At 40.3% G+C, this 14,016-nt stretch overlaps 1 protein-coding gene across 1 annotated transcript in view; it reads right to left on the bottom strand.

The window, feature by feature from the left end:
* Positions 1–9,149: 9,149 nt before the first annotated feature.
* Positions 9,150–14,016, bottom strand: part of DGKK (diacylglycerol kinase, kappa) — a 108,494-nt gene continuing 103,627 nt past the window's right edge. Inside the window, exon 28 of the mRNA XM_011991342.1 lies at positions 9,150–12,775. Coding sequence (XP_011846732.1) covers positions 12,700–12,775 — 76 coding nt within the window. The 3' untranslated portion in view covers positions 9,150–12,699. The remainder of the gene's footprint in view (positions 12,776–14,016) is intronic.

Here is a 14,016-nt window from a genome sequence, read left to right as displayed (position 1 = left end):
ATGGTTGTTAAGTATATTCCTAAGTATTTTATTTTTATTTTTTGCAGCTGTTGTAAAAGGGATTGAGTTCTTGATTTGATTCTCAGCGTGGTCGTTGTTGTTTTACAGCAGTACTGTTGATTTGTGTACATTGACTTTGTATACTGAAACTTTTTGGAATTCATTTATCAGATCTAGGAGCTCTTTGGATGAGTCTTCAGGGTTTACACATACCATATGATTCACCCACTTAAAGTGTATAATTCAGGCCGGGCTTGGTGGCTCATGCCTGTAATCCCAACACTTTGGGAGACTGAGGTAGGAGGATTGCTTGGACCCAGGAGTTCAAGATCAGCCTGGGCGACATAGTAAGACCCTGTTTCTACAAAAAATTTAAAAATATTAAAAAAAACTAAAAAGTATGCAATTCAAGTTTTCGGTATATTCAGTTTTGTGGTTGGGCACGGTGGCTCATGCCTGTAATCCCAGCATGTTGGGAGGCTGAGGCGGGCAGATCACTTGAGGTCAGAAGTTTGAGACCAGCCTGGCCAACATGGTGAAACCTCGTCTTTACTAAAAATACAAAAATTAGCCAGGTATGGTGGTGCATGCCTGTAATCCCAGCTACTCAGGAGGCTGAGGCGGGAGAATCACTTGAACCCAGGAGGTGGAGGCTGCTTGAACCCAGGAGGTGGAGGCTGCAGTGAGCTGAGATTGTGCCACTGCACTCCAGCCTGGGTGACAGAGCCAGATTCTGTCTCAAAAAAACAAAAAACCTAACTGTTTTGTAATCATCACCACAATCCAATTTTGGAACATTTTCATCACCCCTCAAATTAAACCTCCAACCTATTAGCAATCAATCTCCTTTCCCCACACCCCATGAGCCCTAGGCAACCAGAAATTTACTTTCTGTCTCTATCAGTTTGCCTATTCTGGACGTTTCATATAAATTTAATCATACAATATGTGGCCTTTGTGTCTGGCTTCTTTCACATAAAAATGTTTTCAAGGTTCATGCATGTCGTAGCATGTATCAGTATTTCCTTTTATTGCTGAGTAATATACCATTGTATGGATATATATACATTGTGTTTACCCAGTCATCAGTTGGTAGAAATTTGGCGGCTATTGGGAATAATTCTGCTATGAACATTCATGTATAAGTGTGTGGGCCTCAGTTTCCATTTCTCTCAGGTATATACTTGGGAGCAGAATTGCTGGATCATGTGATAACTCTATGTTTAACTTGAGAAACCTCCATACTTTTCCAAAGTGGCTGCACCATTTTACATTCCCATAAACAGTATGTGAGGATTCCAGTTTCTCCACACCCTCTCTGCCACTTGTTATTATATTTTTACTATAGCCCTCCTAGTGGGTGCAAAGTGATATCTTGTGATTTTGATTTACATTTCCCTGATTGCTAATTATGTTGAGCATATTCTAATGTGCATATTGGCCATTTGTGTATCCTTTTTACAGAAATATCTATTCAAATCCTTTGCCCATATATATGTTTTTTGAAACAGTCTTGCTCTGTTGGCCAGGCTGGAGTGCAATGGCACAAACATGACTCACTGCAGCCTTAATTTCCTTGGCTCAAGGAATTTTCTTACCTCATTCTCCTGAGTAGCTGGGACTATAGTCACTTGTGACCACACCCAACTAAATTTTTTAATTTTTATTTTTAGTAGAGACGAGGTCTTGCTGTGTTGCCCAGGCTGGTCTCAAGCTCCTGTTTGCACATTTTTAATTGGATTATTTGTCTCTTTATTATTGAGTGGTAAGAGTTTTTTAATATATATTCTGGGTCATATATATGATTTGGCAATATTTGATTATACCAATTGTCTTGAAAATTTTACCTTCATAGTGTTATTTAAAGCATATAAGTTTCAAATTTTGATGAAGTTCAATTTATCCATTTTTAAATGTTTTTACTTTTGGTGTTGTAGCTAAGAAACCATCACCTGATCCAAGGTCTTGAAGATTTATCCCTTTTATTCTAAGAATTGTATAGGTTTAGCTCTTATGTTTAGGTTTTAAATTCATTTTAAGTTAATTTTTATATATGGTATGTAGGATTCCAACTTCATTCTTTTGCATATGGATATTTGGTTGCTTCAGCACTATTTGTTGAATAAAACTATGTTTTCCCCACATAATTATTTTGATACCCTTGTTGAAAATTAAATATGAGAGCTTATTTCTGGATTCTCAGTTTTATTCCATTTACTTATGTGATATCTAGCCTTATGCTAGTACTGTAATTTTTCAAAGATTAAAAACAATGAAAAATAAAAATTATATTGCTGTATCTTTGTAGTAAGTTTTAAAATTAAAAAAAGATATGAGTCCTCCAATTTTTTGATCCTTTTCAAGTTTATTTTGGCTATTCTGGGTCCCTTCATTTCCATATGAATTTTAGCATCAACATGTCAGTTTCTGAAAAGAAGTCCACTGGGATTGTGATAGGGCTTACATTTAACTCATAGGTCAATTTGGGGAGTATTTTCATCTTAACCATCTTAAATCTTCCTGTCTATGAACATGGATATCTTTCCTTTTATTTGGGTCATGTTTAGTTCATTTCAACAGTTTTTCGTAGTTTTCAGTATATAAGTTTTGTTCTTCTTTTCCTAAGTATATCCTAAGTATTTTTTGATTGAGCCATCAGTCTTGAATCACTTTCAATTTCCTACTTCATTCCCCACAGACATATTTACCTCTTCACCTATCTCAAGTATCTTTATTTTCTGTTTTAAAGGTTGGACTGACCCACCTATTGTTCAAAGCAACTCAACTACCTTGGGACTTCTCTCCATCAATTTTTCTCCCTCATCTTAGCCCTTCCCTTGCTTTTCCCTGCCACCATTTCCTGTACTTTCATCCTCTTCCTCTTTTGTAATCTCCGTTTCTAGCTTAAAAACGTGCTCAAGACACTCTTGCCACATGCATGCAAAATGAAAAGCAAAACAAAATAAAACCTTTTTTTTCAAGGTGGAGTCCTACTCTGTCACCCAGGCTGGAGTGCGGTGGCACAATCTCAGCTCACTGCAACCTCTACCTCCTGGGTTCAAGCGATTCTCTTGCCTCAACCTCCCGAGTAGCTGGGATTACAGGCGCATGCCACCACTCCCAGCTAATTTTTTTTTTTTTTGTATTTTTAGTAGAGACGGGGTTTCACCATGTTGGCCAGGCTGGTCTTGAACTCCTGACCTCAGGTGATCCACCCACCTCGGGCTCCCAAAGTGCTGGGATTACAGGCATGAGCCACTGTGCCCGGCCAAAATAAAACTCTTTATCGGCCGGGCGCGGTGGCTCAAGCCTGTAATCCCAGCACTTTGGGAGGCCGAGACGGGTGGATCACGAGGTCAGGAGATCGAGACCATCCTGGCTAACACGGTGAAACCCCGTCTCTACTAAAAATACAAAAAAAACTAGCCGGGTGAGGTGGCGGGCGACTGTAGTCCCAGCTACTCGGGAGGCTGAGGCAGGAGAATGGCGTGAACCTGGGAGGCGGAGCTTGCAGTGAGCTGAGATCCGGCCACTGTACTCCAGCCTGGGTGACAGAGCAAGACTCCGTCTCAAAAAAAAAAAAAAAAAAAAAAAAAACTCTTTATCTGCATCCACCTCCCACCTGCTGTCCAGTTCATCTCTTTTTTGTACTACTTTTTAAGTACACTGACTCACTGTTTCTACTTAGCTCATGTTCCATTCAGTCCTTTAACCCATTGTAATGTAGCTTTTGTCCCCTAGCACTTCATTGATGGGCCTTTAGCGGAAACATTGATGATTTTCTAGTTTGCAAATCTAGTCGACAGTTTTGAGCTTTATCTTACTGGAACCCTTTTGCTACCTGTGACACTGGTGTCTTTTCATTCCTTTTGGCACTCTCTAGCCTCTTGGTTTCTGGGCCATTAGGTTTTTCTAGTTCTCTCATCTTTCTGACCTTCCTTTTCTATCTTCTTTGTAGGCTGTTTTTGTACCATCTGCCCTCAAAATTTGGTGTTCTGTTGGTTTCCAGCTTTGGCTCTCTGATTTATCTCCTTGAGTGATCTCAGCTACTCCCATAGTTTCAAGTGCCACCAAGCCATCAACTTTTGAGGCTTAGTCTTCAGCTCAAACCTGTGGTCCTAGGTTCAGGCTTATATTTGTCTTCTGTTGGCCATGTCTACCGGAACGTCACACAGTTACCTCAAACTGAACATGTCCAAAAGTGAATTTTTTCTTTCTGCTAACATGGTTCTATTATATTCTGTATCTTGATCACCATCCACTTAGTCACCCAAACCAGACACTCAGGAGTTCATCTGGGCTCTCTTTTCCCTCCCTAATAATCTCTTATTCAATCATACTGATTTTTTACCTTCAATTCCTAACTTAAAGCCTGACCACTCATGTCTTAGACTTCCATGTTTCAATTATGGCCTTATAAGAGGGTGCCATCATTAAGTCTTGCTGATTTTACCTCCCAAATATTTCTTGGATTGGCATTCTCATCATAGAGAATCTCTCCTACTGCTACCCAGGTTTGAGATCTCATTCTACTGCCTGGATTACTGTGGTAGTTTCCTACGTGATCTCCCTATCTTCAATCTTGTTCCTTTCAAATTCACCTTCCATACAAGCACCAGAAAGATTTATTTAAAATTCAATTTTAGGATTACAGTTCTGGGTAAGATATTTAAGCATCTGTTACCCTTTGTTTCCCACTGAACACTATCATAAAACCCAGAAAGAATGCATGGCACAGCTATTTGAGAATTCTGAAAAGTAAATAGCAGCAAGCAGATTGGAAAACAGCAGAATGTGAAGAAGCAACAAACTCATGGCGAGTTTCCCACATTTTTTTCTCTGGCAACTTAATCCAGTCAGAAACCTTGAAGGGAGCACTATGGTACAGACAGAAAGCTCCAGAAGAAGCTTTCTAGTTCTGGCTTGAGAAGTGAGAGAAGGAATTCCTAAAGCTTGCGGTTGGGGAGGTGGAAATCCCCATCTTTTTATTTCTCTCTTCCTTCACATCCCAACCCTCAGGCAATCATACAGCAACAGCAACAATGATAGCAATGGGAGCCTTCGACAACCAATACTCTCAGGGAATGGACCCATGATCTCTATTTGAGGTAGAGATGGACCCCAAGAGAGCAAAGCACATTATGTTGATTTTTTTTCTCTTTCTATTCTCCCAATGCTTAACTCCAGACGTGGCACAATTGCAGACATGAACAGTTTCTGACTAGTGGACTGAAAGGGAAGTACTAGGAACTGGGGAGTACTGGGGAGAATGTGGAGAAGTAGGAGCTTGGGAAAGTAACCCCATAAAGTTTTTTTTAATGTGCTCTGTGGTGTGTATCCTCAACCTGTACGTGTGTTGATCCAGATCCTAATTAGTATACTAAATAGTTTGAGAACTGAGCTGACAGACACCCATCTGGGTTCTAGACTGACCATTTCATGACATACACAGCAGACAGATCCAGATAGCACTGCAAAGGCTTAGAAAACTGAGGTTGAACCCTCAGCCCACGGAAGGCAGATGGAAACCTGTGTCCTGAACCTAATCAAATTGACTGCAAAAGCAAACATACATTTTCCATAAAATTTAAACCAGATCTACAATTTTATAATGTCCATGCAGGATATACTCCAGAATTACTAGGCATATGAAGAACCATTGACATCTCAACTTGCATGGCAAAAGACAACAGCCAAGGACAAAAAGATATAGGTGTTGGAATTATCCAACAAAGTCTTTAAGTCTGCTACCATAAAAACTCAAATGAACAATTGCAAACACTTTTGGAACAAATGTTAAAATATAAATGTTAAGCTATAGAGTCTCATGAAATAGGAATTAGAAGAGCCAAATGGACATTTTAGGATTGAAAAATACAGTAACTGAAATTTAAGAACTCACTGGGTGGACTCAACAGAAGAGAGGGGACAAAGGAAAGAGTAAAGTTGAAGGTAGATAAATAGAAATTATGCAGTGTGACAGAAAAAAGATTGAAAAAAAATGAACAGTGCCTCAGGGACTTGTAGGACAATAACAAAAGGTCTATCAGTCATGCTATTAGAGCCCTAGTAGGAGAGGAGAAAGAGAACAGTGCAGAAAAAATATTTGAAGAAACAATGGCTGAAAAGTTCTCAAGTTTGGTTAAAGACACCAACCTGTAGGTTTAAGAAAACAAGTGAACCTCAAGCAGGATAAATAGATAAATCATAGTCAAACTGCTGGAAAAGACTAAGAAAAACAGAGAAATGATGCATTATGTACTGCATAGGGGAACAACAATTTGAATGACTATAGATTTACCATCAGAAACTCTGTAGACCAGAAGGAAGAAACAAAATTTTTCAAGTGTTGAAAGAATGATCAATCCAGAATTCAGTATCTAGCAAAATATAACTTTCAGGAATGAAGGTAAAACTTAAAACACAATTTCAGATGAAGGAAAACTAAGAAAATTCACAGCAAGCATATCTGCTGTAAAATAATTGCTAAAGAAATTTATTCATATAGAAATGAAATGGACATAGAAAGTGGAATGATAGATAGTGGAGACTCGGAAGGGTGGGTGATGAAAAAATACTTGGGTACAATGTACATTATTTGGTCGATGGATATACTAAAAGCCCCAACTTGACCACTGCACTATCTATGCTTGTAATAAAATTGCACTTGCACCCCATAAATTAATACAAATTAAAAAAAGAAATACCAGAAGGGAAATTGGAACATCCAGAATGAAGGAAGAGCAACAGAACTGGTAAGTATCTGGCTAAATATAATAGACTACTCTTCTCTTAAGTTTTGTAAAACATATTTGTTGATTGAAAGCAAAAATTACATTTTGATGGGATTTTTGATGTATGTAAATGTAATACATAAGACAGTAATAGCATAAAGTGGAGAGAACAAAGGGCTCAATATGCTGGTAGGGTTTTTACATTGCAATTGAAGTGGTAAAATGTTGATTTTAAGTAGACTGTGAAAAGTATATATTTTGTTATCCCTGGAGCAACTACTAAAAAAATTATACAGAGAGATATCAAAGCCACAATAGATAAATTAAAATGTAATACCAAAAGTTCAAATAATCTAAAAAAAGCAGGAAAAGGGAAACAGAGAAGGAAAAAAAAACAGATACCAAACAGAAAATTTTAAAATGGCAAACCCCAATCCGGTCTTATCACTAATTACATTAAATGGTCTAAACATACAAATGAAAAGACGTATTGTCAGGATGGATTAAGAAAGCATGACCCCATGCTGCCTACAAAAACTCATGTCAAATATGATGATATAGGTAAGTTAAAAGTAAAAGGCTGAAAACAAATGCCATTTGAAAACCAAAAGAAGGCTGGAGTGGCTATATTAACATCAGATAAACTTGACTTCACTGCAAAGTGTCAGGAATAAAGAGTGATGTTATATATTGATAGTGTCAATTCACCAAGAAGGCGGCAATCCTAAATGTGTCGTAATAACAGTTTCAAAATACTAGAAGCAAAAACTGATAGAATTGAAACAAGAAATGAACAAATCCATAATTATAGTTTCAGTAATTGATGGAAGCTAGCAGACAGAAAATCAGAAAGGATATTGAAGAAATGAACACCATTAGACAACTGAATCCAACTGATGTTTATAGAACACTTCACCAAACAAACGGCAGAATACACATTCTTCTCAGGTGCACGTGGGACATTCTCCAAGATAGACCATATCCTAGGTCATAAAACAAGTTTTAACCAATTAAAAACAATAGAAAACACAGAGTATGTTCTTTGGCCACAATTGAATTAAATTAGAAATCAATAACAGATGAATAATAGTAAAATCTCCAAACACTTGGAAATAACATACCTTTAATCCATGGGTCAAAGAAACGAAACCACCCAAAGGACCTCCAGTGGATGAATGGATAAGCTGGTGGATCCATGTAATTGAATTCTATTCAGCAATTAAAAGGAACAAACTGTTGATTCACATGACATCTTGAAAGAATATGAAAGGCATTTCGCTGAATTAAAGAAGTCTGTCTCAAAAGATTACATATTCTATGACATTCTTGAAAGCCCAAAACCATAGTGATGTAAAATTGATCAGTGGTTAGAAATAGGGTTAAGGTGTGATTATAAAGAAATAATATAAAGGAGATTTCTGGGGCAGTGGAAACTGTTCTGTATCCTGATAGTGGTGGTGGTTACATGAATGTCTACATGTGTTAAAATTCATGGAACTCTACACCAAAAGAAAAGGACAATTGTATGATCATTTGAAAAATAGACTTAAAATTTAATTCTGATGGTCCTTCACTAGCCTACAGGGTGCAGTACAGACTTCTTAATGTGGATTACAGGGCCCACCCTGATGGTAGCGCCTCAACAACAAGGCTGTTTCCCCTCATAAAGCCTAAAAATGTAGTTTTTATGGGGGTAGACTGAAATGTGGTCCCGAAGGTCACAGATGTTTTGTCTCTAAGTAAGACACTTTTCAGTTGGGAAAATCAAGGATTTAGAAGACTCAAGTTCTCACTCCCGTGTAGCATGTTGTGGAATCCTGGCCTAGTACAGCCTCAGTTCCCTACCTATTAAACATGACTAAGAACTGGCTCCCCTGGGGTCACTATTAGTGTGACAGAAATTAAACTGTATTTAATGCTGAGCCCAACTGATTTTGCATTTGAACAGAATATGCCTTCCCACCTCAAACCCCTCTGGAGAGGAGAGGAGTATGTGATGTATGCATTGGGGGGAATAGATTATATTGTCAGATTTCAAGGTGCCTTATGCGTTTTTTTAACAGTCTGGGCTACACTCTATCCCACTTTGCCTCCCCAGTAACTAATGCATTCCGCTGAGATTTGTATCCTGCAGAGAATTAGCTCCTGGAACAATTACAGTGGCATGTATTTCCCCACAGGATCATCCAGAGTCGCAGCTAAGTTTTAGAATTCTTCTTGGCAACCCCTTTAGTATCATGATCATCCCTGATGGAGATTCTTGGTTTGTGCTGCTGCTGTCCTCCCTCACCTGCCATCGTGACCCGCATGTGGCTTGTTTAGAGCTTGGATGACCACCCAAGCCCACCTGCCCCCCATTTCCACCACCATCCAACTCCCCTTATGCTGAGGTAAATGATGAGGCACTGGCACTGATTATGTTTATCCATTTATTAAAATATTTCAAGAAGCAATACTTTATTAACTTTGAGGACTGGTGTTCCATTTGGCGGGGGGAGAGGAATAGGCACACTTTGTGGACCTTTTTTTTTTTCCTGCTTTTTCCTGTTACCCTGTAACTACCCCAGCTTCCTCCCCCAACCAGCCCCTGGCCCTGCTGCTTATTTGCAGGGGCTTCTGAGGAAATAAAAAGCACAGAGCAGAAAACAACAATGGATTACAGATTAGCTGACAAATAGACAAATGCAATTCCATAAACCACATACCCAAGCAAGGTCTCATATAGGATGGAATGGTGCTAATGGGTTTGGTTGCTTTGGTATTATTTTCCACCTCTCGTGAAACAAAAATTCTTCCATTTGTGTCCTGAGGGAAGATGACGTTGACCCTGACTGTTTCTTCTGGCCCAGTTTTATTAAGGTAAAAAGTCTCTTTCTTATTCTTACCCTGCCCTTATGCACACAGCACAGGGCCTTTCTGGAGAACGGGACCCATAACTGTTTACCTCCTATAGTAATGACACCAGAAGCAGTTGGTGGCAGTTCAAATATATTGGCCTTTTCTTCCCCACTATCCTTCTGGCCAGGAATTGCCTACCCAATCAATTCATCAGAAAGTGCTACCAAAGATACAACCAAACCCTGGAGCTTTGGGTCTTAATGATGTCTAACATAATTGAGATGGATATTTGGTGTTTGGTCCCACCACCCAAGCAACTGTATTAATTACTGCAAGCAGTTAACAAAGTCCTTAAAGGAGCTCACACTCCCAGGGCTAAGACAACTCCCTTGAGAGAGGGATCACTTCTTGTTTTGTTTCCAAGTGAGCATATGCAATAACAGGAGCTTGGCAAGCTATCTTCCTTTTTGGGAAACTACTGGTAACTTAGCAATTTAGGAGGTAACTGAGGGATTGAGCAAGCCACACCTGCTCCTGGGCCTTGTCATCTATCAACTCTGCTCCATGAGCTGACTCTAGCCCCAAATACGTTTCATTCAATATCATTCTGACTCAGAGTGGGAGGACAGGGTGGGTGAAAGGGAATCCACATGGTACAACAGAGCAACAGCAGCATCACTGTGCACAAAGACCTAACTATTGCAGCAAAGTAAGCACAAGAGATGGAGTCTTATTACAGTTTACTATCATCAGTGATAAAAATAATTACAAGACACTGCCTTGCTTAGTCACTGCCAAGATAAAGCTACCTTCTCCCAGGACTTCCTTCTGTTGTCCTAAATTTTGCTCATTTGGAAATTTTCCCCTTCGGCAAAAGCTCTTCTGAAGAAAATGCAACTTGGTTCCCACTCTGTGAGTGTGTGTGCAGGTGTTAACACATGCAGCCATGGAGGAGCCAAGTCGGGCTACAATGGTGAGTTTGCTGATTTCATCTAATACCTCCTCCTGGGAAGAAAGACTAATAACAGAGAAAGCCAAAGACACAGCAACAGCACACTCACTACTCAAATATGTACAATAAGCTAACACATTCTGATGCTTAAATAAGTTTTAAATGTTTTCTGTCATCTTTTTCCATTGACTTTCTTCTCTAGTTGTAGAGCTAGGACTTAGTTTGGCACAGCAATCAGACATTTGGGGACTATCCCCTTGTTAATATTTTTCTCCTCACCCCTGCGGAGGTGGAGCACAGGTGGCTGGTTTAAGTGGGTTAGGCTGGTGGAGTTCCAGAGTTGAGAACCAGTGCTTGGAATCTGGATTGTGCACCTCAATGAACCAGCCGTTGGACTGAATCAGGTAATTGAGCACACTAAGTTTGAGAAGTAGGGAGAGGCCAGTTTTCTCTTGATAAGTGGGAAGGGACACTTAACTAAAGGTATGAGTCAAGGGTGGGGTGAAGATGCAAGGCTGACCAGAGAGAACCTCTCTGGGCATTGGGGTTTGATTAGATTTGCCTGACTGGGAGAAGGCTTTTTGAAAAATGTGAATTAGGATTTGGAGCGATTTAGGAATAGTTTGTTTTCGTGAGAAATTTGCAAGAGGAATCACAGGAAAGCAGAGGCTTCTAGCCTTCATTTCTCCAGGCCCATGTTTTTTCTGATCACTTCAATGCCCCTCTGTACTCAAGGGAAAAGGGCAAGATGGGAGATTTGAAGGTGACTTGAGGACTGACCCAACAGCCTGTCCAGAAGATGAGGCCAAGATGGAGCTTGTGGGGAAGGGCCTAGGCTGTGACTTAATTGTCAGGCAGTCCCTAGTTCAGGCATCTAAGTCACAGAGCTCAAGGCCTGGTTGCTCCATACAGTCTTTTTATTGGGGAAGGGCACAGTTGCTGATGAAGAGTCTAGGACAAATAGAGCAAAAAAAGGCAGCATGCCAGCTTAAACCCCTTCTTTAGGGCATTGGTGTTTTTGTTCCCCTTTCCATGGCCTGGCTCAGAATTTTAAGGGGGCATCAGAATCAGCTGGGCCATAGATCCCAGCCACCTCTAAGACGCTGAAAATGCACCAAAAGATTTAGAAGCTCCACCAAGAAATAGGGCAGTTGGTAGAGGTGTATGTGTTATGTAGAGTAAGGGGGAGTGGAAAGGGATTCCTGGATTAGCACAATAAATTATAGGGTCACTTAGAGGTCGAGTTGTATTTTCAGTTCTTAAAAATATATGTGTGTGTGTGTATATATATATACATCTTTATGTCTCTATACATAATCTATACTGCAGCACAGCGGCAAAACATTTAGTTAAAAATTCCAGCAAGAATGCAGGCAAACACTCCATGGAGGCATGCAGGCTAGGATCAAGGCAGCAGGAGGGGAGCCTGTATGGTTGCCATGAAGGGTGAGTTTCAACCAATGAGCCCACCCAGCCACCAGAGCACCACCTGGACATATGCAGACATAGAAGCACACATGGAAAAACACAAAGAGTTTGCAGAGAGAGAGAGAGAGAGAGAGAGAGAGAGAAAGTTACCACATCTACAAGAAGAGATTCCACATGGTCATCTTAACAGGAAAGTGGACAAGCCCCCAGGATCTAGTTCTCATTTTAATGAGCCAGCTAGAAGAGATCTGAAGGTGCAAGTTGCAGTTGGCAGGGATTCGGAGAGACACACAACCAAGCCTGGCTGTCCTGCCTGCCCCCTTCTCTTCATCTCCCTGGGAGTCTGTGTGTCTTTTCATTCATTCCTTAGCATTGATAAGTTTCTCTGCTGGTCAGAGAAAACTATTCCAAAACTCCCTGAAGAGGTGAACTCCCTTGAATCCTTTATAGATCCCAGGCCATTCATAAAGCGCTTATCCCAATAAACATTATAGTTGCTCAAGATGCACAAAGAGAAGGAGAACTGAACAAGACAACTCAGAACAAGAACCTTTGGCCAATGAGGAAATGTAAACCTCTAAGGAGACCAGATTAAGTCCAGGAAAATGCATTAGTGAAAAGAATTGGAGGGTCTTTCTTGGTGGTGCTCATGTTTGTTCTGAAATGATTTAGTCTAGCCTGTATTGAGGTTTTGAGAGTTTTTTAAGTAGAATTCTCAATGTTGTGAGTTCTTCCAGCTTTCAAGGGCTACAGTTGAGATCTTGATGGTGTTAGAGGATCATCGCCCTTTCCTTCATCTTCACAATGTCTGCGGTGCCACAGACTTCCTTCAGAGGAAAAAAATGGTATAGAAATAATGAGGTTAGCACACTGCCAGATGCCTAAGTATGTGGACCCAAAAGAGAGCAAAAAGTCTGTTAGAAGATAGACTGGTTTGTTCCCATTTTACTAACCATCTCTGAATCATCAGAGAAAACCAGCTAAAACCATGTGAGCTAAAGACAAATGGGATGAATTTTCAGAACCTGATAATCTATGGAACTGACATCGACTCCATCAGAGTCTTTAGAAATATTTGCAAACACCATAGTCTCCCAATTGACAGACTCTTAAGGAATCAACCAGTTGGACCATACCTGAGAAAATACAGCTTGATTCAAGAGATTCTCTCTCTTAGCATTCATGCAAACTCTTAGTTCCTTGAAAACAAACTGCTACCCTCTGTCCCTTTCTTTTTTCTTTTCTTTTTTCTTTCTTTCCTTCTTTCTTTCGTTTCTCTCCCTTTCTCCTTCCTTCCTTTCTTTATTCTTTCTCTCTTATTCCCCTTCCTTCCTTCCTTCCTTCCTTCCTTCCTTCCTTCCTTCCTCCCTCCCTCCCTCCCTCCCTCCCTTCCTCCATCCCTTCCTCCCTTCCTCTCTCCCTCCCTCCTTCCTATTTCTTTCAAGATGAGGTCTCACTTTGTTGCCCAGGTTGAAGAGCAGCAGCACGATGACAGCTCACTGCAGCCTCAGCCTCCCAGGCTCAAGCAATCCTCCCACCTCAGCCTCCCAAGTAGCTAGGACTACAAACGCACACCACCATGCCCTATTATTTTTTTATTTTTTGTAGAGACGGGGTCCCACCATGTTGCCCAGGCTGGTCTTGAACTCCTGGGCTCAAACAGTCGGCCTGCCTCGGCCTTCCAAAGTATTGGGATTACAGGCGTGAGCCTGTTCCTTTTTTTCCATGTCCACTATTACTACATCTCTCAAGCTTCCGGGTTGTCTAGGACCAAAATTTAGGAGGGGCCACCATGGACATCAGAATTGGCACAACTGAAAACTCTAAGAGAACCTTTTGAATCCCACTGATATGTCAATAGTCTTTAAGGCCAATTCTGAAGAAAGAAGAAATGGAACCAAAATTCAAACAATAAAACATACAGGTATGTTGCTTTTCTACCACTTACTATAACAGGAACAAAAGTGTTTAGATAGGTCACGGAACCTGTTCCTGACTCTTAAGAGTGAATCAGGCAAAAAAATCACTGCCTGTTAGCATTTTTGTTTTCTGTATATGTCATGG

The sequence above is a fragment of the Mandrillus leucophaeus genome, unplaced genomic scaffold, assembly GCF_000951045.1.
Source record: "Mandrillus leucophaeus isolate KB7577 unplaced genomic scaffold, Mleu.le_1.0 Scaffold395, whole genome shotgun sequence".
NCBI lineage: Eukaryota > Metazoa > Chordata > Mammalia > Primates > Cercopithecidae > Mandrillus > Mandrillus leucophaeus.
The sequence above is the reverse complement of the archived record's forward strand: the minus strand, read 5'-3'. Positions and strand labels throughout refer to the sequence as shown.